Consider the following 27,907-nt stretch of genomic DNA (forward strand, 5'->3'; position numbering starts at 1 on the left):
AGTGTAAATTACTGAGACTGTGTTTGTTTGTTTTTGTTTTGTTTTTGTATCAATGCACACTTGTTTATTATAGTAAAATCAGGCACTGACCGACAGCACACTGCTTATGGAACACTGTTAAACTTGACTTACCGGATGCCTAGCCCGGCTAGCTACAGTTTGCCCAGAAAGATCAATGGCCACATGAACCACACTTCAGACCTGATAGTTGCTGCTTCAACAGGTGAGTTCACATATATGCTCACCCAACACATTAAAAAAAAAAAAAAAAACCCAAACCCAAAAAAAAAAACCCTTGCAACACAACAAACTGCCTTTATTTAGGTATGCATCCATATTTCAACATTTAGTGGTCTTGAACAGAGTGGGGAACATGGCAACGAGCCAGGAGGCCAGGCCCACAGAAAACTCGTGACACAGAGCTCCTCCAGGTCCCTGCCGAGGGTCTAAGGAGCAGCAACACTAAAACCTGAGTCCACAGGGTCAGGGCCTCTGTTCCAGCTGTCAGGCTCCACATCAGACCTGATGGGTGGCCAGGGAGCCCTGTCCAAACCTCTTCAGTTTGTAAAAGCAAAGCGATTACGAGAAAAGGAACCGACACAGAACCCTGTGCACTTAGGACTCTCCACATGGCCTTTCTCTAGGCGGAATCCCCAAGGACCCTGAGCGCTGGCAGGTTTTGTCGCCTCATGACTGCTCTGTTCACCTCGAGACCTGAGCTCAAAGTGCACCGGCTGATGGTGGCAGCAGGGCTGGGGACCCAGCACCCCCTTCCCAGGCTGATGGCAAGTGAATGTGTGGTCCAGAGCTAAGTGAGGGAGGCCAGGCTCTTCCAACCTCATCTGATGGCTTCTGGCCACAGCAAGTGTTGGGTGGTGATGGCAACAAGGGAGTTGAGGAGGGGGAAAGCAGCACCCCTTGATAAAGCTGGGGAGACGGGAAGCCCTGAGTTCCTCACCCACGGCCAATTTCAGAGGGAGGGGAGAGTTACAATCTAAGCTTTGGCCAAGGGCGGGAGTGGAGGAATGGGGGAGACGATGGCTTGGACGGGGCATCACTTAAGACTTAAGGAAGCAGGAGTACAGCCAAAGCACCCCAAGCCCAGCAGTAGTCCCACGGCTGCTACCTGAAGCCTTCCCATCTAGTCTAAGGGCCACCACACAGCTGTGGCAGGAGGGCGGGGTGGGCAAAGGTAAACCCAGGCCATGTGTCAGCAGCAGGTGATTGTGTGACGTGTCTGTTCACAGTTGCGTTAGCTGTGCCCACCGCTCCCAAAGGAAACTGATTTCAACACATCTTCTTGATCCCAGAAGTTCAACTAGGCAGCCAGCGGTTACACTCGACAGAAGATGTTACACAGCACAACTCAGGTATTTTGGATGGACAGAAATTAGTATCAGAACAGCGTCTCAGGATGAAGTCTCAGTGGAGCTTCCTCTCCAGGACTTTGAGGTCTACAAGATGAATCTAGAAAATCCACTACTGTGGAAAATGAAGACTTAGGTTGCATTGGGGAGGGGAGGCCTGGGCCTTGGTGACTAATTGCTGTAACACTGCCCTTCTGGCGGCTGTGGCAGCTTCATGTTCTCTTTTGACATCATCAAGCGTCGAAGCTCCTGCAGGATGACTTTGATGCTGTGGGGATTCTGCCACTTTGCCAGCACTGCTGTGGCCTTGGGTCCACCACGCCATTTGAACTGCTCACATCGCTCGTATTGACTTTTGTTACAAATCTTACAGATGGAGGTGCTTCTGGGTATTTAGGCCCACATTCTATTTTAAGGCTGTATATTTGGTTTTCATAAATTGTTCTTGGGCATAAGTGCCATGTCTTCGTCGTCTAGACCCCAGCTAACTGTGCCGTTGCCTACTCCTTTCTGGCCATCTTCCAGCTCTTCCAATAGTTGGAAATTTCGAGGGACTTTTACTCCCGAGCCTGTGGTGGCTGCCATCTTGTGTCGCTGTCGCTCGAAGGCCGGCCCCTCTGAGACTGTGTTTGTATAGCATGAATGAAGACTCTAATTTGATACACACACACACACACACACACACACACACACATATTTCTCTCAAATATTTTTTTCTGTGATCTGTATTTGAGTTCATGGTAACACCTTCCACTTTGCGTTCCCACATTGAGAATTTGGAAACCATTATGAATATGAGGTATTGTTGGTCAGTTTATAAGATTCATTATGTAACAGTTGATGTGGAAGGTGATGTAGTTGTGAATATGTTTTATTACCATTGGTTAATAAAGAAGCTGCTTTCAGCCAATGGCTAAACAGAATATAGCCAGGCTGGAAGAAATATATATAGAGAGAGAGAGTAGGCAGCCACGACCTCATGGTGATGAACAGATTAATGGAGATGGGTTAGTTTAGGATATAAGACCTAGCTAGAAATACACTTAAGCTATTGGCCAAACAGTATTGCAATTAATATAGATTTCTATATAATTATTTTGGGTAAGGGTGGTGGGAAATGAACAAACAGCCTCCCCTAACAAACAGTTATTATTAGTAATGTACAAGAAAAATGTAAAGCTCATTATTAAGCCTGACAAGTAATTGTTAACTTGTTGGTATAATTAAGAAATAAAAGAACAAGAGAAAAATGAATATATAAACTGATGTTCTGATGCAGGGATGAGAAGAAAAGTTCAAGGGGAGGGAACAGGAAGGTATTATATTTGATCAAAAACACATATAAATGAATGTACTCATTAAATATTTTAAAGGATTGTGTCAACACTAAAAAAAAAGGTAAACTGGAGTTCTCTTTTTTAAATAGCCACACCTGTGCTGAATTTTAGAGACTGACTAAATGGTTAGAAAGTCATAATTTTGGTCAGTGGAAATATTAAAGATATACAGCAAAAATTATTTTAGGATATCTTTAGTCCCCTTGATAGCCATTTATTACCAATCTCTGTAACTAACTGAGCTGGCTAGGTTTTTGCTATTGCTATTATTGTTTTCTGTCAACTTAACACAAGTTATCAGGAAGTGCGGCCTAGTGAAGAGACTTCAGGCCACTGGGGTCACACCATCATTGGGACAGTGAGACTGGAGTCTTTCTGCTTCCCTCTCTTTTGCTTCCTGTCTGTACATTGAGCAGTTCTGCTCTGCTATATACTCCATCCATGAAGTGTCCTTATAGACACAAAGCAATGAAGATAATGGTCTTAGATAGAAACCTTTAAAGTCACAAGCCAAATTAAACCTTTTCTCCTCTTAAAGTTGATTACCTCAAATATTTGTTAGAGTAATGGAAAGCAGACAAATACAATCACTTTGGAATCTAGAAAAAGGTTGAGAGCTGTTGTATAAGGCTGTTCGTTCCTTGCTGGTCACCCAGACTCCCAAAATAATCACACAGAAACTGTATTAATCAAAACATTGCTTGTCCTATTAGCTCTAGCTTCTTATTGGCTAGCTCTTACTTCTTAATTTAACCCATTTCTATTAATCTGTGTTTTGCCACATGGCTATGGTTTACTGGCAAGGATCCGGTTTGCCTGTTCCCGATGGTGGCTAGATGGCATCTCTCTGACTCTGCCTTCTTTCTCCCAGCATTCAGATTAGTTTTCCCCGCCTACCTCTATTCTGCCTTGCCAGACCCAAGACAGATTCTTTATTAATCAATAGTATTCACAGCATACAGAGGGGAATCCTACATCACTTTCCCTTTTCTGTCTAAATAAAAAGGAAGGTTTTAACTTTAACATAGTAAAATTACATATAACAAAACAGATATCAAGCAAGAATTTTTTAGAGCAAGCATATTTTATACATAGTGATTGTATTCACAGAAACTCATGAACACGTATGCCAACCAGATCACATATACAAAATGTCCATAGCACCACTATTCACAACTCTATAATGGAAACAATAGAAATCTCCATCAACCAAATAAAGGATTAATTGTGGTATGATAGAACAATATATTATGTAATAACAAAATGAAGTTACTATTACTATATGTGACAACCAGGAATATCTCACCAAAAAACAAAAAACAAAAAAAAACAAGTTAGTCATGAAAAAAATATAGAATATTAGTTTACTATTTAAAACTTAAAAATAAATATTAAAAATTAAGCTATGGATAAAAAGACTATTAAGAAAAATTATTATGATAAAAGTATGTATAGTAACTGCCAAGGAGCTAAAATGGATAAAGCACAAAGCATGATTCTGAGATACCCATTACTTTTCTTTCCTCTCATAGATGGTAGTTTCATATAATTTGAGGAATTGTGAATTCATTTTTTTGTACTTTTTTCTGTATGGATGGTATATCAGATGTTTGTTAGAAACATTACACAGACATATAAGTCTAGATATTCTGGAAAAAGGATTAAAAAAAGGCAGAAAATGGAAAAAATAAAACTTTAATTTGGAAGTAGTTAGTGCTGTGAAAAATAAAACAGGACAAAGGAAAATGGTTTAAGAGAGAAAGCTATTTGAAGCCTGTACAATCATATCTCCATAGATTCATGGAGTATTAGATGCACACAGCAAGGCCAATGAAAATGGAATGTGCACTGGCTGCTGTCCTACGAGCATGATTTTATAAAGACTTCAAAATAACTCCAGTAACATTCAAAGTCCCTAAAATATATGCTAGCAGTTGAAAAAGTTAACAGTGGAAGAAAAAAGAAAGAAAGATTGTCTATAGTACAATTCCTTCAAGTTCAGTAACAAAGTACCTTTCTAAAAAACTGAAAAAAAATTATCTAATATGGTTAGAAATCAGACATAAAATGAAGGCTATTATTATAATGAGTCCTTTCAAACAAAAAAAGAAAACCATGACACAAACAACAATAAAACATTTTAATGTGAACATTAGTTACCTGTTGTTTTTACCAATAATATTTTATGTGTATATATTTTAATAAATTGTCCTTGTCAGCGCTTTTTTTCCTACTTATTAGTCAATGTTAATCCTCATTTTAAGTTAATTCATTTTGATTTGACTTTTTCTATATTGTCATTGTTGTTCTCACATAATAAAAAATTAGGCTTTATGCCCTCACATTACACTAGCTACTTAATATCTTAGGATAAACTTTGTGGAATTTCCATTCTTTCTGAACTACAAACCGTAAAACACTGATGAAGTGTATAGATGTACCAAATTATACTTAGTTCATAAAGTCAATAGGCATGTGTTGATACTTACGTTGCTAGGCTCTAGGAAAAAAAATCAAGACAAAAATCCTGGCATTTGAAATTTACAAGGGTGAATAAAAGAGGGAAGAAAACTAATCTATGCAGGTTACAGAGGAAAGTACAATTCAGAAAGCACAATCAGGGCAGCTGCCTTTCAGTCGAACTTTTCACAGGCATTCAAATTACAAGATTTCATTTTTGCCACATTTTCATACTTTAATTTAATAATAAAACCCAGTATTATTCAAGATCAGACATTAAAGTAAAAATAAATTGTGAATAAGCTAAATAATAAAGTCTTAAATAATTTTATTTTCTTCATTTTAAGCTGGTATTTTATTAAGTGGGCATACAGCAGTAGTTAAACTAGTCTGGTTTCCATTTTAAACCTCCGTGATAACTGGCAGATGGAGCACCTTATGTTAACAGGAAGGAAGCCAAAAGTAACTACTCAGCCACAGTAAAGAGGGAAAGGCAAAAGAAAGGGTTCTGAACTGAAAGGTTAGCAGATAACTGAGTTTGAAAGGCGTCTAGAAATTTTTAAGATATTCAGTGTAACATTCTCCAGGATGTTTTCCTCTCTGTTAAGGAAATATGCATGTTCTGAGGATGATTTCAATTATGTGGAAAGACTGTTTGTAATCACAAACTTAAAAGCATTTTATTTCCTCTGGCATACATCAAGTGACTGGTGCAGTTACTAATGTCTTAACTTCTGCTTCTCTAAATCCCCAAACTGCACACACTTAACTAACACGCACACTAGGAGAATGAGAAAATATGCCTAACATCTTATTCACTCTCACCCTAACCCTGAAAGTAATACTCAACATTTTGTTTTTTGTTTGCAGATATACTCATTATTGTAAACATTACTCAATAGTTTACTTAGGGAAAAAAAAACTTCTCATACTACAACACGTTTTCCAGTACTGGGAATGAACATAGGACCTTTCACTTACTAGGCATATTTAAAAGTTATGATATACTATGTTTTATCTTCTGAATCAAAAAGACATTTTGAATTAAAAGATAATAGATTTCTATATTCTGTATACAGATCAACAATATTGAATACTACAACTAAATTCAAGCATTTTTCTTAGTTTATCTTTCTTTTTATCTTATGTGTATGAATGTTTTGCCGGCAGGTTTGTCTGTGCATCATATGCATGCCTAGTGACCACAGAGGCCAAAAGATATGGAAACCCTGAGACAGAATTATAGGCAGTTGTGAGCTGCTTGTAGATGCTAGGAATTAAACCTGGGTGCCCTGGAAGTGCACCCAGTGCTCTTAACCACTGAGTCATCTCCCCAGTCCCTTAATTTACATTTCTAATCCCATGCTGCTTCTTATACATTCTAGAAGTAATAACAGACTTCTATAGGAAGAAAGACTCATTCTGACGTTAGCACAAGTGCCACCTAAACAAGCACAAGATGTATTCTGAAACACATCTTTCACTTATAGTTTCTCTGCTATGGAAACAAAATCCATCTTTGTCAGAGCAAAGGAAGTTGGGAAAACAAGCCACTCATTTGAAGTGTACTTGTAAGTGTTAGCATTGTTTTGAACATGAGAAAAGGAAAACCTTTTGTCTGAGATATTTTCACAATCTCAAGAAAGAATTCCTCCTCTACTTATTTTCAAGGAAACACGATACTTCCTGGAAGCCCAGAGGATCAGTCTGTTAAATCCAGACCCATGCAAGAAAATAATGACCCAGGCCACAATAACATGACCTATAATACAAAGACAGCAACACTATCCTGCAGGAAGAGGCCGCCTTCAATACAGGGACTTCTGTGGCTGACTTAATTACAGCACAGCAAGGGAATCTCCATGGCGGTACTCAGGGCCGCAGACTAGATACAGGCACAGATGGCTCCGCAGTTTCTCCTGCAGTATGACACCTTCCAGCGAAGTCTGAAAATAGACACATCCCAAGAAGTGTTTTGGTACCAGTATTTTTATAAGCTCCATGGCATCACATGCTACTGTGAAAGTTATCCTTAAGGGGAGAGCCAATCACCAAGTATTTACTGAGCCTTGACTGAACAAGGGACAAGAGAAAGGTTTAAGCTAGCTTGTCATCTAGGCTGGAAGCAGGAACTAAGATGATTGAAGAACTGTTGTAGTATTTTTCAACGTGTTATGGTGTTTTGAAATAAACAAAACCACTGCCTTGAAAATACTCAGAGACAGTAACAAATAAACAAAAAAGCAAACTCACATTAGACACAGGAATAATACATAGAAATCTGATGTGGAGGGCCGCAACCACATTCTCCATTGCTTCAAGGGACAAAGGTAGAGATTGACCTCTGTGACTTCAAAGTGTGGTGGTACACGCCTTTAGTCCCGCTGCCTGGGAGGCAGAGGCAGATTGACCTCTGTGACCTCAAGGTGTGGTAGTACACGCCTTTGGTCCCAATGCCTGGGAGGCAGAGACAGGCAGATCTCTGTGAGTTCAAGGTGTTGTAGCACACGCCTTTAATCCCAGCGCATGTGCTTGGTAACTTTCTACTGTTGCGTCCCTGCCTACTTCCGAGGTATCATCTGGGTTGATGGGCAGTGGACCAATCCAAGAGTGACACGTCCGAAGCGAGGACTCTTTCCTTTATAAGGGACGGGTTCCCTCATTCTGGGTCTCCGCCATGTAAGCTTATGCTCTCCCTCTCAAGACGCATTAAAGCTTTGCTGCAAAAGGATCCTAAGTGCCCCGCGTCGTTCTTGCTGGCAAGACGGTAGTGCGGGACAATCTGATACACCAACAAAGTATCTTTTTAAAGCAGTTACTGTAGCAACCACATGGACCACAGCACAAATGGACAATTAGGATCCCAAATTACAAGTGATGATATAGTTATTAAGTAATATTGGAAATTCCATCTTGCAAAACAATTTAAAGAAAATGAAGGCTGGACGTAGGCTCAGAAGTTAAAACTACTTAGAGTGCTCTCCTACGACTGGAACCAACATGGAATCAAATCCACGCAACTTGTTCACAACCCCTTGTAATTCTAGTTCTAGAAGCTCTAATACTTCTGACTTCCATGTTCACCCTTACACATGTACACAGGAAACACACACGTACACATAATTTTGTTCGTTCCCAACCCACCCACTCACCCCTCCCAAAAAAGGACAGTGCCATTCACTGACTATGGCCCAAAATGACAGTCTGGAGTCAACTCAGGATGAATTGACAGGTTAAACAAATGTATTGCTAGCTGAGAGATAAAAACCTTCATGAAACACTCCTCAGAAACCCAGGTAAAGCCATCCCTTTTATCTCTCCCTACAGCCAGCTACTCAAATGAGGAATATGGTTCTCTATTAGAATATACCTATAATACAAAGCAAAGGTCCATTTGGTCCCCACTAACATATACCTGTAATGCATATCAAATCACCAACAAATCTCCTCCCTTCTGTCCTAAACTTTCAGACAGTTCTAGATCCCACTCCCTCCTTTCCACAGCTATACAATTCTCTCTTTAAAAACCAGCAAGTCACCCCACCCCACTTCTCTCTGATTCCCTGGCTCGCCCTCATCCCACCCTACCCCTGAATGAATTATTGTTGTTAATGATGTTTTTATTTTCCTCATGAAAAGAAACTGACAGATCTCTCTGACTTGATCTACATAACAAGTTCCAGGACAAGCCAGGGAAGGCTACACAGTGAAAGTTTGTCTCAAGAAAAAATAAAAACACCAAGTTTTGAACTTACATTGCTTGACTCAAATTTGGGGTTTCTCCTTAACTAGTCAAATTACATGATCTATCTGTGCTTTAGTTTTTTCCATCCACATAATGTAAATAATAAAATACCTACTTTCAAACTGTAGTGGTGTATTCCCTTAATTCCAATGGTGTGGGACAAATGTCTATATTCTGTCTGTTGATTATATTTTAAATAAACACTGATTGGTCAGTATCCAGGCAGGAAATATAGGCGTGACAACCAGACAGGAAGGAGTAGTGGGTCAATGAGAACAATAGTATTCTGGGAAGAAGGAAGCTTTTTCTGCAGTCCTGACCTGACCACAGATGAAGCAAGATGTGACTTCTCTGTTGAATAAGGTATTGAGTCATGTGGCTAACACAGATAAGAATAATGGGCTAATAACGGGCTATATAAGTTATAAGACTTAAGAAGAAGCCTGAGCCAATGGGCCAATCAGTTTAGAACCTCTGTGTGATTTCTTTGGGACTTAACGACTGTGGGAATGGGGCAGAACAGAAAACTCACTCAACAAATCCCAACACTTGGGGGACAGAAGCAAACAGACCTCTGTGAGTCCAAGACCAGCCAGTCCTACATAGTGAGTTCCAGGACAGCCAGAGCTACATAGTGAGTCCTTATTTCTTAAAAAATGATCAGGCCTAGCCCAAAGTGGTATAGACAGATGTCCTTCTAGAAAGGTCATATAAGGAGACGGAGGACCTGTGAAAAGAGAAGACAAGAAATGCCTAAACATCTCCCTTTTCTCTCTTCATTTAGCAATTTATTATTAATCAGGATGTTATGCTCATACTTAATAATTCAAAGTTGAATAGGATACGAAAACACATAAAACTGAGTAATCACAGAATAGTGGAACATTACAATTGCTTTGGGCTCCAAGGAGACCACAGAGGGTCACCTCCTATAATGTTTAATATTCATGTCAACTTGACTGGATTTGTAGTACCCTAGGAGACACATCTCTGGGCATGTCTGTGAAGTTTCCAAAGAGGTTTAACTAACTGAAGAGGGTATGTCCACCCTGAATACGTGGGCAACACCATGCCATGGGCTGGGGAATCTGACTGTAATAAAAAGAAGAAAAAAGAGAAAGTGAGCTGAGCACCAGCACATCTTTCTCTGCTTCCTGACTGCAGATGCAATGTGACCAACATCCTCACACTCCCACCTCTGAAAGAGAACACACCAGATGGGGGAACACGAATAAAATAATCCCACACTAGTTCCAAATAGGGTATAATAAGGGGTTCTTTATTTAAAGGGGAGCTCACAGATCACAACAGAGAACAGGAATGGAATCCAGCATCCAGGTGGCGGAGGCGGGGGGTGTGTGGGCAAGCCCACATGTTTTTGGTACCCAAGGTCACACCCAACGTGGTCCAGCTTCTCAAAAGCCATTGGCTGAAGGAGGTTCCCCATCACCTCTCGCTTTTGTCTAAATAAGAGAGTTCCAAACCCAATACAAAACTATATGCAATAAGAACAGATATCAAGTATAAAAATTAGAATTACAACCAACATAAACAATATCAAGCAAGAAACATACGCTAAATGTTTCAATAATTATTCTATCCTAAGGATCCTAAGTCTTGTATTAGAACTGTCTTGGCTAAGTCATAAGAGGAAAGTAACTACAACTATCTAGTCTTCAACCCCATCGAAGGCCTGAGAAGGCAGATAATATTATTTGAGTAGGCAGGAAGTACAATCAAGCAGCTTCCAAAATATGCAGTAAGTGACAGAGACAACTGGTTACTTGGACAATCACCCAGAGTCTCATTTGCGACGTTGGAGTGACCAACTTTGGCTAAGGCCTTACCTCTTTACTTTTCCTATCACCAAGGACTGTGTTCCCTCAAACTATGAGCCTAAAAACAAAACACATACTTCTTCAAGTTACTTTTGTTGCAGCAACTAGAATGGTAACAATATACTTCCTACGCAGCACTGAATGTGAACTTCCTAATTCAAATCATGTGTTTCTCAATCACTATTCTGGCCCTGTGACATCAATCTGCAGTCTGTGATTTGAAGCTTGCTGGAGCGGCCATTTATTACTGTGATACTTCACTTGTGAAGTTTACCAGCAAACTATAAAATTGATGCACATGTTGTTATCAAAAATTTATTCTAAGTTATAAAGGAAATAAACGCACTTAATGACAGTCATAGTGCTGAAAGTAATTTACACATCATCTTTCCCAAAATCTATCAAGTTTCTGACTCACTTCCTTCACTCTCTAACAGGTAGCATTTGGCTTCTATCTCAATGTTACAATGAGTCAACATGGAAGGCTCTGATCATGTAGCTTCTAACTCACTCTTGCTTTTAAGTCTCTATGGATGGCTCTTCTTCATATTCAGTCCCCTATCCTTAAATCCACAACCCTTTGGTCCCAGGATGAGGACACCAGAACATAATATTCCAGAAGCAATAAGCCAACATTTATAAGACATTAATAGTCAATGTTTCTGCTAATAAAAACCAGTATCACATCAAGTTCTTACCCAGACTTTCCTTAACCTCCAAAGATTACCACAGGATCTAGCAATGCAAGCAAGTCATTAAAATCTTTCCACAGGAAAGAAAGAGTAAAGTATTCTTTAATTCTTGTTGCTGTTTTGTCTTATTATTTTGTCTGTTTGTTTCTGAGACAAGGTCTCTCTACCTAGCCCTTGCTGTCCTGGAACTCGGTAGGTAAGCCAGGTTGTCTTTGAACTCACTGAGCTCCACCTACCTCTGCTGGAATTAAAGGCACATACCTCCACACCCAACTTTAATGTGTTGTTTCTATTAGTCTCATATTTTACTTTAACTCTAGCTTCGGGATATATTTATGTTCTAGTCTGCATATTCCTAATCTAGAGTGTACCCATTACATTCTATAAATAATAACCTTTTGTCTTAAAAAAATTTTGACATCTACTTTAGTATCAGGATGGGACTATTTTCAGAGAATGTTAAATGAATATGCCTGGTTAGTTTGTTTGACTTTATAGAAAGAAAAACAACAACATTTGGGCTTTGTAATAGGAACAAAACTATTGTTTCACACTCAAAGTATTTCATGAAAGGTAGTCAATAAATTTCATGAGAGAATACTACAACTATATAATGATGCTCTTTTAAACTCATTCTTTCACAAGATAGATAGGTAGGTAGGTAGGTAGGTAGGTAGGTAGATAGATAGATAGATAGATAGATAGATATAGATAGATAGATGGATGGATGATAGTATGGATCATAGTCTCCTCCCATTATCCTCTTTTATTTCCCCTCCCATCAAAAGCCTTCTTCCCAGCAAGTCTCCTTACTTTCCTACTTTCATGTGGTATATGTGTATGTGTTTGAATGCACTGCCTACATGCACATAGGTAGGAAACTATCTACTTAAACAAGGGCAATTTATCAGTGACTACACCACTGAGGAATATGACTTCCCCTGCCTCAGTACCCATTAACTGCCTATAACTCCTGAGACATGGATGGGGGCTTGCTTATGAACTTTTCTATTCATGATGAAATGTTGATAGGTACAGTCTTGTTCGGTGGACGCTTATTTTTCTATCATATTGAGGAACCCTTTCTAGTTATGTGTTTTGGAAGACTCATTTTTAAATTCCTTTTAAAAACAAAGTATCAAAATTGGGATACATAACCATCCCACAGAGAATCAAAATACACAGTTCAATTCTATACTATACAGAATCATTGCATTTTAGTGATATTTTGTTTATGACCTAACAAATAAAGATCAGGATCAGAGTGCAGAGCTAAGTCACTAGTAAGCCATAGAGGCCAGAGAGTGGTGGCTCACACCTTTAATCCCAGCACTCAGGAGACAGAGACAGATGGATCTCTGAGTTCTAGGACCCTCTGGACTACACAAAATTGAATCTGTCTAAAAGAGAAACAGAGCTCACACAAAGGTGATCCCAGCACTACGGAGTTGGAGACAGGAGTGATATGACTGGATGGAGAGAGAAATATAAGGCAGGAAGAGACAGGAGCTCAGATGCAGTCTGGGCATTCAATCTGAGCATTCAGTCTAAGGATTCGTAGAAACAGGATCTTGCCTATTCAGTCTGAGCATCCGTAGAGGTAAGAACTCTCTAATTGTTGGCTGCTCTGCTTCTTTGACCTTCAGGCAAGCTTTATTTGTTAGATAACAAACAAAATATTGCTACATTGCATCTCAAATGCTAATAAAGCTGTGTTATGTTCACAAATACAAAGTTTGTTCCCACCTAATGATTTCTACATTTGCTGGTACTTTCAGTCCAGGACAATTTCTTTCTGGCTTATTAATTCTCATCACCTCGGACTCATCTTAAATGTCATTCCTCAAGAAAGTTTTGACTGGCTCTCATTTCTAGTTTTACCTCCTCTACTAGCTTCTACTAGATTTATTGTTCTATAATCCTGCTTTCCTTTGTTTTTATCACAAATCCCTGTACAAAATTATTTATTGCCTACTCTTTTGTTACTTTGGTTCCTCTGTCAAAAATCAGCTCTCCAGGGAGGCTGAAGCAGTTCAGGGTATAGACTGCTCTTTCACAGGATCAAGTAATTTTTTAACTCAACTTTCCAAAGACAAGAAATAATGTTTCCACAGTACCTAACAGTATCTAGGATATAATGGTTAGTCACCAAGTGTGGAATGAACAAATATCTAGAATAATTTTCTTATTTAAGATTAAGAAGATTTCTTTAATCTTCAAGTAACCATTATCTCTGGTTGCTTTATCCTATATCAAGTTGCCATTTTTGTAATGGTATTGCTTTAATTTCTTTGTTTTGGTTTGGTTTGCTTCTTGCTATACTGAGAATAGAACCCAGAGTCTCACATATGCTAGGCAAGCACTGCTACTGAGCTGTATATCCACAGACACAGAAGTTCGTTTTAAATTATAAAATGTTCACATTTACTTAGCACAAAGAAGTAATGAAAAGTTCAAAATGCCCTAATACACCATCACAAGGGTAGGGCACTAGCTGCCACTTTCTAATTTACAGGAGCTCCTGATTAAAAAAGAAAAAAAACTTACATACATCAGAAGAATTAGTGTAGCAGCTATGTCCAGACTCCTCCTTAGGGGGATGTCTTAATTGGGGTTTCTATTGCTGTGAAGAGACACCATGATCACAGCAACTCTCATAATGGAAAACATTTAATTGGAATGGCTCACTCACAGTTCAGAGGTTCAGTCCATTATCATCATGGTATGACACGATGGCATTCCGCAGGACACGGTGCTGAAGAAGCAGCTGAAAGTCCTACCTCTTACAGGCAACAGGAAGTGGACTGGGATGACGGGCAGTACCAAGCATATATGAGACCCCAAAGCCTGTCTCCACAGAGACACTTCCTCCAACAATACTATAGCTACTCCAACAAGCAAGGCCACACCTCCTATTAGTGCCACTCCTTATGAGATTATGGTAGCCAGTTACTATTCAAACTACCACAGGGGAGATCCTTCTGCTGTTGTACCACTAAGGGAGCCTTCCTGTGGCCAATTTCCTTATAAATCAGCTATGATGAGGCATTATCTAGCAAGGACTGACTGAAGGGGCCTTTACCGCTGACTCTAAACATCTCTCCTGTACCATGTCTCACCTCTCATTCCATTTTTTTAATCCACTGTTCCCTGCAACAGCACAGATGGTGACAAGCTCCTTTATCTTTGAAGGCTATTTCCTATTACTGGAAGAGAGCTCTCTTCTCTCAGAAAAATCCCTACTCACTCTTCAAAGCTACCTTAAAACAGTTCCTCTGATTCCTCTAGGTTGACCTTTATCCTTTCCAGTCTAGTTATTCTATTATCTTACCATGAATTATTATATCCATCATATTCATCATTTATCGAGTGCTTCACATGAATTTTTCTCTACCACCCAGTCACTATCTTCCTTACATTTGAGGATGGGATAGGTCACAGAGTGGAATCACAGATCTACTAAAGGAATTCAAATACAGTTTGCTGAGATAAAAAAAGTTCCATGATCTTTCCTGTGAATGTTATTATCAGGGTTTTTTTTCTCTCTGTAGCTATCAGCAATAAATAACTTAAAAATAAATAATTTGTTTTCTCTTTGAAAAGAATATTTTGTGTGTGTGTGTGTGTGTGTGTGCGCGCGCGCGCACGCACACGCGCACACCATGTGCATGCAGGAGCCTGCAGATGTCAGGCGGTATCAGATTCCTATGAACTAGAGTTACAGGCAATTGTGAGTTGCCATGTGGGTGTGGGAAAACAAACCCAGGGTCTCCACAAGAGCAGCAAGTACTTTTAACTGATGAGCGATCTCTCTAACTCTAAGACTTTATTTTCTTATACATAGAAAAATGCTTAACATAGAGCTGATGCTCTCAAAATACTTTACAGGCAAATGAAAGAGTGAAAGAATGAATGGCCAGCATTCTAGAACACCAGTTATATCAATCACAGAACCAGTGATACATGCTGAGGCTGTCTGTGGACCCTTCACTAGAGTTTCCTGGATAACCCTAGGGTTTTATTATTCAGAATAAAAGGGCAGAGACTGGGTGCAAATTTAGGTACAAGGAACCAGATAAGTCAGCACAATGGCTTTCTAGTCAGTTGGTTTAACCTAGTAAAGTGAGTATTTTAAAAACAAACTCTTGCTATTTTAAAAACTTTATCCAGTTTTCCAAGTCTAATTCAATGCAATATCATAAATACTTAACAAACAGTTGCATTGTTGATGAAGAGAAAGAATACTTCATGGACTACTGGCTTTATTAAAACTCATTTTTAAGCCAAGCGTGATAGCCTGCACTTGGGAATGACTATAACCCAGCTACTTGGGAAGCTGAGGCAAGAGGATTACTTAAGCTTAGTGGTTCAAGACTAACATAAGCAACACAGTGAGACTTCTGTTTAAAAAAAAAAGATAAGAAAGAAAGAGAGAAAGAAGAAGGAAGAAAAAAGAAAGGGAGGGAGAGAGGGAGGGAAGGAGGAAGGGAGGGAAAGAAAAAAAAGAAAAGGAGAGGGGGAGAAAAACCAAAAAAGTCCAAATCCTTCTTTTCTCAGATGAGTTTATAATCTTTCTTAAATATATATATCAAGGTTGTCCCACTGGGGCAAATAAGAATGTGTAGAACAATGAAACTCTGGCCAAATCCTCTAAAAGTTCTCTGTCTCACTCAGAACAATAGTCAAAATCACTGTATATAAAACACTGCTACATAATCTGACCCCGATTCCCTTTCTGGCCTCATCTACTTTTTACCCCTAGCTCCATCATGTACCCCTTGCCATTTTTTTCCAATGAAGCTTTCTCTGGCATAATAACCTTGCCCACTATACATGCCATCTTCTTGTTTTGTTATTTCTCTACAACATTAAGGACCATTTAACATATTATCTATTTTTCTTGCTCATTTTTATTACTGTCTTTTGTGGTAGTCTGAAAGAAAATGGCCCCCAAAAGGAGTAGCACTATTAGGTGCTGTGGGATAATGCTCTTGTACACTGTAAAGATTTGTCCCTCATATTATTTTAATAAAATTCTGATTGGACAGTAACTGGGCAGGAAGTATAAGCATGGTGACCAGATTTAGGGAATTCTGGAAAGAGGGAAGGCAGAGAGGCAGTCACCAACAAGAAGAGGAAGCAAGATAAGAATGCCTTACTGAGAAAAGGTACCAAGTCACGTGGTTAAACATAAACAAGATTCACGGGTTAATTTAAGTTGTAAGAGGTAGTAACTAATAAGCCGGAACAATAGGCCAAACAATTTATAATTAATATAAGACTCTGTGTGTTTCTTTGGGAATGAACAGCTGTGGGACTGGGTGGGAAAGAAAATTTCATTTACAATTAGGAGGTGTGGGCTTATTGAATTGTGTCACTGTGGGGGAGGGCTTTGAGGTCTCTTGCTCAAGTGTACTTCAGCATGATTTTCAGTTGGCTTCCTGTTGCCTGTAAGATGTAGGGCTCTCAACTACTTCTCCAGCACCACATCTGCCTGCATGCCACAATGCTCCCTACCATGATAATGGACTGATGATGTGAAACTATAAGCAAGTCACTCCAATTAAATGTTTCATTTATAAGCATTTCCATGGTCATGGTGTCTCTTTACAGCAATAAAAACTCTACCTGAAACATCTTGCTTCACACAGAAAGTACAAGCTCCCTGAACATGGAGCTTTCTCACTGTTCTATACTGTATTTTCAACACCCAGACTATAACTCCCACACAACAGAGACACTAAATTTATTAATGTTATTGCAGGAATGAATGAACAAACTATCATTTATTTTTATGTAATAGTCTATCTAATCAGAGCACTTCTTTTATACCCATTTTTCAAATTTCTGAGTCACATTAGCATTACATTTTTTTTAAAATTGGAATTGGTAGTAGTAACTAAAACATTATCTGTCTAAATTTGTTTTCGCTTTCATTGTGTTTTTCTGAAATAACTTACCATGACTAATCTAATGATGGTTTTGAGGTCTGTGGTGGTTTGAATGAAAATGCCCCCCTCCCCTCATAGGCTCAGGTGTTTGAATGCATTTTTCACCAGTTAGTAGAACTGTTTGGGAAGGATTAGAAAATGTGACCTTACTGGAGGAGCTGTGTCATTGGTGGGGAAGAAGTTTTGAGGTTTCAAAAGCCCAGGCTAGCTCCAGTGTTCTCTCTCTCTCTCTCTCTCTCTCTCTCTCTCTCTCTCTCTCTCCCTACTGCCCATGGATCAGCATGCAAACCCCTAATTACTGTGCTAGTGCTATGCCTCCCTGCCAACCAACATGCTCCCCAACATGATGATCATGGACCAACATTATGAACAAGTCACCAACTAAATGCTTCCTTTTATATGTTGCCTTGGTCATAGTGTTTAAGCACAGCAATAAAACGGTAATTAAGAGTTAGGAAATAATGACATATTAAAGTAAATTTCAAAGATAAATTATTTTCTTTTGCTACAATAAAAAAAAAAAATCACTGTGAGTTTGAGCCCAGTCTGGGCTACAGAGCAAGTTTCAGGTTAGCCAAGAACAGCTAAGGCTACACAGAGAAACCCTATCTCAAAAAAAAAGAAAAGAGAAAAAAACTATTTTGATTATAAAACTAGATCAGAAACAACCACAGTGATTAAGGTAGAATACCTGAGGATTCACTTAAGTGTTTTAGTTTTAAATTATTTTAAAATATTAACAAAAATTACCTTCTTATAGTTCTGATCGCTAGATCACTGAACCAATTAATTTCTAATATCCCTCCAACATTAAGAATCTATGTCCACCTTAAAAAATTAATATTAACAGCCAGTAAGTCTAAAGTTTAAAATTGGTTCTGGAGTATAATCTTACTCATATTCATATCCTTCATTCTTTTTCTCCCTCCGCCCTTCTATGAAGACAGGTGCAGGTATTTCAATGACAATTCCATGAATCAGTTCTAAAATAAAATAGGGACGATTAGAAAAGTAAATTGAGTTGAGAGGGCAATGTGATGGACCAGGTGTTGATATAAAAGATATTTCTTACTTTAGGAAAAAAAATGGTGAGAGAAAGAGTACAAATGATGAAGCAGTGCAATATCACGGCTAGAACTGAATGCACAACACTGCAATGGACAGGAGGAGAATTAGAAAACAGCTGAGAACAAATCCAGGAAGTCTGGGTGAAGTAAATGCAAATAAGTGAGATTTTTTCATAGTTTGGAAAAATTGGAATGAATAAGAAAGTTTAGGCAGACAAATAAGCAAACTGGATAGTTCTAAAAACAGCAGGTCAGAAGTTTAATGCCGGTAAATATTTTGAAATTTTTCAATCACCCTGGATTTTATAAAGTAATTAGATCCCAGGAGGAAAAAAATACCAATAGTCACTCTTTCATTAAGACACTTGCTAAAATGTTCACGTTTTCTACTCTCTTCTCCCTATCTCCTATGAGATGCTGTACAAGATCAGAGGTACTTGTTAAGATCCCAATTGTCTACCTCGAAACTAAACTGCCAGAGAACAAATAAGGGGTAATGTACTAATGTCCAACTGCCTGAATCATTCTGGCTTCACACCAAGATCCAGAGTGAGCAGGATGTGGTCACACTGCAGAACTGGCTTCTCTAGCTGTGGAAAAGAGCCAGACACTATGCTGATGCATATACTCCTATTACCGGCCAAAGAGATAAAGAAGCAAAGTCACCAATAATTCACCTACAAAACCATCCATCTAGACCCTTGATATCAACACACAGGGCTACTATGGGGTCATCAAACAAATCCCCCCAGTTTCTATACACAACTGCACTTCTTTCCTCTCTCACTACCATCCAAACAATCAGGACAGAATTTATGTCACCTTATCGGTCTTCCCTAATTAGTACTATATTCTTTACACTTGATTTCAGAAAAACAAAGAACAAAACAAAATCCTACAGATAGAATCATATATTCAAAGACATTTAAAATAAATACAAAAGAATATTTACCAAAGGAGCAAGATAATAAGAAGGGAGAACACATAAAAGAAAATGTACTACATTGTTAACCTAGTATACTTTCTATTGCTGTGATAAACACCATAACCAAAGCAATTTGGGGAAGAAATGGCTTATTTGGCTTACAGGTTACAGTTCATCATCCAAGGAAGCCAAGGAGAAAACTGGGAGACAGTAACTGAAGCAGAGACCATGGAGGAATGCTGCTTACTGGTTTGCTCAACCTCCTTTCCTATCCAGACCAGGGCCACCTATACAGGAGGGATAACCACCAGCAGTGAGCTGGGCCCTCCCACATCAATCATCAATCAAAAAGAAAACAAAAAAGTCCCACAAATATGCCCAGAGGGCAATCTGATGAGGCAATTCCTCAACTAAGGTTCCCACTTTGTAGGTGACCTCAGTCAAGTTGACAAAAAAGGAGCCAACAAAGTTGTGTTTGCTTTTATCTAAACCATTGTCATTGAAGCTCTTTAAAAAAAAAAATCAAACTCTTTTGATCAAAAAGGAAAAAGTACATTAACAGTACTAATGCACCTGGGGACAGGTTGTGTTCCCAGCATTTTGGAGGTAGAGAGAAGAGGATAAAATATACAGTTACATAGTCTACATAGTCAGTTACATAGGTCTAACCCACCTTAAGTTACATGAGACTTTGTATCAAAAACAACCCATTGATGAATTCCAAGAATCAGTCAGTGGTGATCAATCTTGTTGTTCCTACCCCTCAGAGCCCTCAGAAGGCGACGAGGAGTAGTTTTCAGTTAGGATGATGGTTTCACTAAGCCTGGTCAGATGTTTGCCTATATGTCTTATTTAAATTTCTTCTCATTCAAAATGCATATAACTAGTAAAACACTATTAAATTGTTCGTGTATTCCATATCCTAGATATTAGATTTAAATTAAATGACAATCAAATCCACAACTCATTCAGTTGAGTGTTGAATAACTAAATTTGTTACACAGCTAATACCCACTCAAAAAATAACACGAATTAATAAAACTCATAAAACGTGGGTTGAAACTCGACCCTCTAAAACTGCATTTCCCACATTACTTTTCTTTGTAAATAGAACCAACTTCCGTTCATCCTAAGAATATTCTCCTCTACTCTCTTGCTAAAGTCAACATTGTATTACTCCTACCTCCTAAGTAGCTCTTAGGTGTGTGTCAGGTCCAAAGGAAACGGCAATTACCCAAACTCCAAACAGCAGACCAAATAAATAGAAATGAGTTCAATCTGAATTATAGGATTTCTGGGTTAGATTAAAAACCAACATCCCTCAGTAAAACCTTCACAATACCACGGAGCAGTCATGTCAGTTTATAAAGTGAATCCCTCTACCACTGTCTGCCTCACTGTACTGTCTCAATATACCTTCTATAACTACTACAACAACCTTCTAAATTACATTTGTGGCTCTAGCCAATACATTTTACCTTCCAAGAAAGTAAGTTTCTTTCTAAACTAGTTTTGTAGACTTCTAAAGGCCCTTAATCTGTCTAAGATCCAATATGAGTAGTATCTGTCTTGTACACTTACAAGGATTGTTAAAGAATTAGAAACAAGATATGCAATGCATTTACCCTTAAATAGAGCTTTATATAGATCAATGCTTTTTTTCCTATTATTTTTTATTTGTAAAAATTAGCAAGAAGCTTCTAAATTACGGTGAAGATTAAATGAGATAAGATGTAAGAGAGCATACATACTTAAATACTATTTTGTTTACTTTTAATGGCTCCCCATCCTCATGACAAGATGTGGCTACTGACTTTTCCCTGTTGAATCTTCTGAACATGATTTCACATAGCTTCTCCTTTAACATAATCAACTGGTTTTGTTGTAGTACTGTTTTGTTTGGGGAATTGATTTGTTTTGTTATGTTTTTGAGTCAGGGTCTCTCTATGTAGCCCTGGCTGTTCTGGAACTTGCTATGTAGGCCAGACTGATCTCAAACTCACAGATATCTACCTGTCTCTGCCTCCAAAATGCTGACCAAATCATAAACTGCTCTAATAGTAAGGCTCTCTATCCTTTAACATTCCATCTCCTTCAAAATCACAACTTCATGTGCGAGAAAGACTTTTATCACATATTTCAACACTCAAGCAATTATTATATTCTCAAAATTGAAATACAGCATGTATTTAAGATATATTAGGGTAAAAAATATAATCAAGAAATTTGGAGGTGAAAGTTTTCAAAACTATGATTGTATACATGTTTATAAAACATGATAATAAAATATAAAATCTTGTTTAAATGAAATTTGAGAAATTAGATTTTCCAGAGATGAAATTTTGAGTTGAAATAAAAAAGTTCAAATAAACTGCATATTTGAACAACTGTGTCAAAATAGAAATGTAATTGAAAGTGATTGCTTTTTAGGCTACTTGTAAGTAATTTCGAATGCACATTTATATTAGTAGAGTTCTTTTCTTTTCTGTGTGTGCATGTGTGTGCTCCTTCCCTGCATTGTCGTCACACCAGGACCTAGCCCGGAAAGGAAGATAGTCTGCAAAAACTGAGCCCCTTTGCTCAACCAAAATTTACTACTGCCCCACTTGGACTTAATACTATACTTTTTCTGTTGACATTCCCACCCCAGGTACTTTTCAATGAACCATATTTGTTTAAAGATTCAGAAATAAGCCAAAAATGTTTTTAATGCTTGACTTTCCAAAGTCACAATGCATTAATATTACTTCATTTATTTATTTATTCATTATGTGTGTGTACATATGTACAACATGTGTGTACATTATGTGTATGTAGATCAGAGGACAACTTGCAGGAAATGATTGTCTGCTTCCACCACGTGGGTCCTCAGGGTTGGTGAACATACCTTTATCCACTAAGCCATTTTAGCAGTACAACAATATTGTTTGCTATATTTTACTGATAATGAACAAAAATTCCTTTTGAATAATCAGTGCACTCAAAAAAAATATTACATTGTGTGTGTGTGTGTGTGTGTGTGTGTGTGTGTGTGTGTTTAGCATTCATGTGGAGATAAGAAGACAGCTTGCAAAAGTGGGCTCTCTTCACCATGTAGGAGCAGAGTGAAGGGAGAGTAATCAAACTCATATTCAAACAAAAGCCCTTCCCTTCTGAGCCATCTTGCTCCTTCCCCAGAGAGAATGTTTTAAAACAATGGTTTCCAGAGTTGAGAAACAGCTTAGTTGGAAAAAACAAAAACAAAACAAAAAAACCCTAGCATGGGCCAGGCAGTGGTGGTGCCTTTAATCCGAGGCCAGCCTGGTCTACAAGAGCTAGTTCCAGGACTGACTCCAAGGCTACAGAGAAACCCTGTCAAAAAAAAAAAAAAAAAAAAAAAACCTAGCTTGGAAAGAATCAAGACCATGAGCTCACCTACTCTAGCCTAACAATGGGGGAAGGGGCAGGGGGAAGGGGAAGGGAAAAACCAGCATAGGACCAAACTAGACCCTCTGAATGTGGTGACTGTTGTATGACTGGGGCAGACTGTGGGGCCACTGGCAGAGACAGGATTTATCCCTACTGCTTGTACTTGCTTTTTGGAACCCATTCTCCTAGTTATAGGAGGGGAGAGCCTTGGTCCTGCCTCTGAGCAATGTGCTAGACTTTGTTGACTCGCCATGGGAATCCTTACCCTCTCTGAGGAGTGGATGGGGGAGGTGGAGTGGGAGGAATGGAGGGAGTGAAAACTGAGATTGGTAAGAAAAATAAGAAAAAATAATAATAATAATAATTGATTAATTAATTAAAAGCGGAAAGCCTAACACTTGTAACCTCAGGAGTGGGGAGGCAAACATAGGTGGTTCCTTAGGGTTCACTGATCAGCCAACCTAGCATACTTGGTGAGTTTCAGGCCAATGAGAGATACTGTCTCAAAAAACAAGTTGTCTAAGAAGTAACATTTGGATGTCCTCTGACCTACACACACACCCACTAAAAGGCTCCTATATGACGTAATATCTTGGCTTGCACAATTATTTTTGTTTGTTTTTGTATTTGTATTTAAGACTGACTCAGTTCATTTAAGTAATGCTCTCAACTAAAATAAAACATATTTAAAAGATAAAAACGAGTCTTATTAACAAATAATAACAATTATTTTACTATCTCAAATATAGTTTTTTGTATAGCTACAATCCTCCTTACTAAGAATCTTCATTGTTTTCTTTATAACAAATGTTAATCAAAATACAATGAAAATGAGTGTCATTTGATAAATTTATAATTTATTCCTTAAAATTTTATTTTAATACATACAGTTGGTGTTTGTATTATTGTATGTTAAGAAACTTCTTTATTCTTATAAAACATTTTCCCTTTTTTCTCTTTACTGTCAATGAAACTAATATGGGTAGTCAGTTCTTACACTCTTCAATTTTCTCAGTCTTTATCTGACACTAAGCAATACTGACTTCCAAACACTTGGTAAAAGTGTGACTTCTAATACAAATTGATTTTTATAAAATATTTATTCTTATACCTATGTGCTAAGTTCTATTTTAAAGACTTAAATTAAATTAAATAAGCAAGGCACAGAAGAACAAATATTTCATTATCTCACTCATATAAGAAATCAGAGAAGTAAATGGTAGTTATCAGAGGTGTTGATTGCTTAAAAGAAGAGCTGTTGATGAAAAGATGCATTTTTACAGTTAGACAGGAGGAGTAAGTTTAAGGAACTCACTGTGCAGCATGATGGCTATAAAGCCAATACATTCACTCTTTAAAAATATAGAATGGGTGTTGGGTTATCACAAAAAACAATAATTATATGAAGTAATATATTAGCTCGATTAAGTCATAGCATGTATACTGCAAAACACAATATTATATGTGATAAATACATATAATTTTATCTGTTGTCTTCAAATGAATAAATAAACAAATCTATTCCCTTAAGAATTCTTTGTCTACTATAGACAAAAGACAACCATATTAAGGTATACTATGTTGAGTACATATAACACAGAAATAGCCTTAAAAGTGTTTTTAACTAAAGAAAGGCCTATTAACAACCATATTTTAAATCATCACATAAGCCCACCTCTTCTACCAAGAAAGTGATGACTTAACACTTGTTTACATTTCTCCACCTTGGCAAAGTGCAGTTGATAAATAAGACATTATGGAAACATCTCTGAGAATTACAATAATCATCTGTTTCCTGACTTCCCAAGGTTTAGGACCACTACATTTAATCATGTAAGTCTAAGACATAATTTAATTTAGAAAATATAAGTAAATAAAGATATCATTTAAACCAAATATAAATATGGAAAGAAAAGCATGAACTAGAATTTATAGCCTGATATACAAAAATTATATTTTCATCTATGATTTTTCAACCATATCTATTTACATCTTTTTTGGTATCTAAGCAGCTGAATAAAATAGCATAATTGAAGGTATAAATCTGTATTATTTATGAATTAGAAGACAAATTGATTAGAATGTCAACTCATGTATTTTAATTGTAACACCACAAAATAGGACCTTCTCTTTCCCTAAAATAAACAAATTATATGAAAAGTATTTCTGCGTCTATATTGCGATATACCTAACATTAAAAATGTTAGTATGCACCTAAAAATAAAGACTTGTCACACAGGTAAACAATGTATAGGTGCATTAACATTTACATTTGATTACTTGCTACTTCCAGTGCCTTAAATAATACGGATAATCCTTATGAGTGCTTGGTTGGACATAAATACATATTCACTATTTTCTTTCAGTACATTAGTATTTAAAAGAAGAAAAACATAAAAGTAGAAAAATGTTATTCACAAAACATTGGTGATATTATGGCTTTATAAATTCAGTCATTTCAACTTGAAGGGCCATATTTGACAGGCAAGGCACGGATATTTATATATTTTACATATACCCTTCTTTCACACCATTTGGAGGTGAGTTTAATTTTTCTGTCTCGGTATACCTTCCATAAAACGTAAGCATAGCTCAGTCTGGCTCAGAGGTGAAATTAAGGGCAGCAAAGCCACCTAGCAAAGTTGTTTTGCTCCTGCAGGCCCATGATAAATAAGAACTAAAGCCAGTATCATATTGGGGTGGTGAGTCCTAATAACTAGTCCTTATTTCACCAAGAAGCAGTTACTCAGCAGACAGCTGAGGTACCAAATTCTACCGTCCTGAAATTGTGGGGATTCTCAGACACAAAACTCCTCGCCAGTTGGATGGATTATGCAACGGTCATTTGATAACTGGGTTTGAAATAACAGCAGTTTTAGAAGTTTGATTTACACATTTCAACCCAGTTCAGTGTTAACTGCCAGCCCTGATACTTGAAGACTCTTGTGACTCTCCCTACCCCCAGCCCCCACAAGCTAAAGATTTTCCCATTCCAGCTTATGCATTCATTTCTTGGGCAATTTTTCTATTGATGAAAACAATGAACTCTTTCAATATTCTTTTATCAACAAAGGGCTCTAAGATGAAGTCCTTCTGGCCATATCCCTTCTGACTCCTCTACAATAATGCTTGGCGCTGAGCAATGTCAGACCGGGAGAGGGGACTAGGGGACAGGCAGCTCACCTCTTTGAGCTGCTCCAGCTCTTGTTTGAGGCCGTCATACTCGGCCTCCAGCTCGTCATACTGTTGCTTGAGAGTCAGTTTCTCCTCCAGCACCACCAGTCCATACTCAGCAGCCTGGATCTTCTCGTGGGTGGTTTCTGTGAGCTCCTTGGTCAGCCTCTCTATTTCAGTCTTATAGTGGTCTACGGTTTGCAGCACCTCTTCGGCGGCCATAGCGGGGTGGCGGAGAGAGATGGGAAGCAGCCGGGGGAAGGAAAAGCAAATGGGAATGGAGGTGAAGATGCAAAGTGCCTGATGAATAGGCAGAGTGCCCTGAGGCCCGGCCGGCAGCGGCGGCTACACGGCCGGAAGCACTGAGGAGGAATACACCATGAAGACTGCAGAGTGATGACCGCAGCGAGGATCCTCGGGGCCACGCGCCCGGGCAGTCAGCAGCCAAGCTGCATCGTCAGGCTCTGGCTCTGCGGGCTCAGAGGCGCGTGGCCGCCATGTCTCGGCCTCGTCACTGCGGTCCACCGCCCAAGGCTCCGCGGGAGGCTGAGCTCCACCTGCTCGCCGGGCCCTGCCGCAACCAGTGCACACGGATGCGGACTCTAGCGCCGGCTCCCTCCCCGGCCACGCAGGAGGCGGGGAGGTAGGGAAGGGGAGGAGCAAATCCAGAGCCCCTGTGCGTCTCGCACAGAGGACCGCTGAGATGTGAGGGAAGAGGAACCCAGAACTAGCCGAGGAAGGATGGGAGACTAAGGACGGGTGAGGGCAGAGGAGAGGGAAACCGGCTGGGGAGAAAGGGGTGGCTTGAGGAGAAGTAGGGGCTGAGGAGGTGAAGGAGGTGCGCATAGGGAGTGGGGGCCCAGCTGAGGAAAGGTGCTAGGCTGAGGAAGGCAGGGCAGCTGAAGAGGGACCAGACAGTTGGGAAGGGTGGAGCCTGAGCGAGCAGAGCACTGAGAAAGCCTGCATCAGACTGACTTTGCTGGGGTAGGAATTCGGAGTTCCCCGGAGTGCAGTGGGCCCAAAGAAACAAATAGAGCTTGTGCCCTGGGCTCTCAGCTCTCGATACCTAAAGGGACGTGCTTAGGAGCCCTTCCTCTTTTGTCTCTTTCTAATTTGATCTAATCAACCTAACACCCTACCAAAGAACTTTACTGTCCTCTCACCTCAGTACAAACATCACTAAGGACTGCTTAACCCAGCCCAAGCTTCTGTGCACTTAGTTCATCCCAGAAGATTTGTCTACCACTGTAGCCTGCTGTGACGTAACACTATTGGGGGGGGGGTGTAAACAAATATCTACTCACCCCCAGAGGCCAAAGTAAGGCTACCCCCAAAATCCAACTTGGTGAACCAATGGATTTTATTGGAATTATATTTACAGAAATTTGGGTGAGGGTTATTTACAGGAGCAGAAATGACTGAAAAATAGCTACATCGCGAAAAGCCCACCCCAGTGGTGTTGACAGCTCGTAGAAGAAAACCTGGACAACACTGCACAACATGCAGAAAGCTCAACAGGTTGAACATTGTCTCTTTCAGATAACTCAGGTGATCTGTATCTCTTCTAGACAACTAAGTCTGTCTGAATCATCTCTCAGCCAGCTTTACTGATTATATATGCATGGGGAGGGAGTGAATCTGGTCAGTTTCAGGAATTTCCCAAAGCCTTTGAGTTGTTTACTTCCTGAGTTTAAGAGCTTCCAAGGATGCAATGTTTTACTTCTCTTTTCCTGTGTCTTGAACTTCTGTTAAGATGAACTATTTTATCTGGGAGGGAATCGCTACACAACACCTACATGAGTTCAGCAAGCCTATAGGCTAGCGGTTCTCAACCTGTGAGTCGCCGACCATTTCACAGGGGTCGCTTATCAGATATCCTGCATATCAAATATTTAAATTACGATTCATAACAGTAGAAAAATTACAGTTATGAAGTAGCAGCG

The 27,907-nt window shown here is 39.0% G+C and overlaps 1 protein-coding gene and 1 pseudogene across 6 annotated transcripts in view; both read right to left on the minus strand.

Annotated features, from left to right (window-relative positions):
* The window catches only part of Bicd1 (BICD cargo adaptor 1), a 148,794-nt gene extending 122,384 nt beyond the window's left edge, over positions 1-26,410 (minus strand). For 2 of the 6 annotated variants that reach the window (XM_085687421.2, XM_085687420.2), the window contains exon 1: positions 25,974-26,410. In XM_085687421.2, the coding sequence (XP_085543547.2) occupies positions 25,974-26,186 (213 nt within the window). In that variant the 5' untranslated portion in view covers positions 26,187-26,410. The remainder of the gene's footprint in view (positions 1-25,973) is intronic. The other 4 variants (XM_085687426.2, XM_085687424.2, XM_085687423.2 and 1 more) reach the window with 3 other exon arrangements.
* Positions 672-1,977, minus strand: LOC125399270 (ubiquitin-conjugating enzyme E2 variant 1 pseudogene; annotated as a pseudogene).
* Positions 26,411-27,907: the final 1,497 nt, after the last annotated feature.

This window comes from Myodes glareolus, chromosome 3 (assembly GCF_982192425.1).
Source record: "Myodes glareolus chromosome 3, mMyoGla1.1, whole genome shotgun sequence".
NCBI lineage: Eukaryota > Metazoa > Chordata > Mammalia > Rodentia > Cricetidae > Myodes > Myodes glareolus.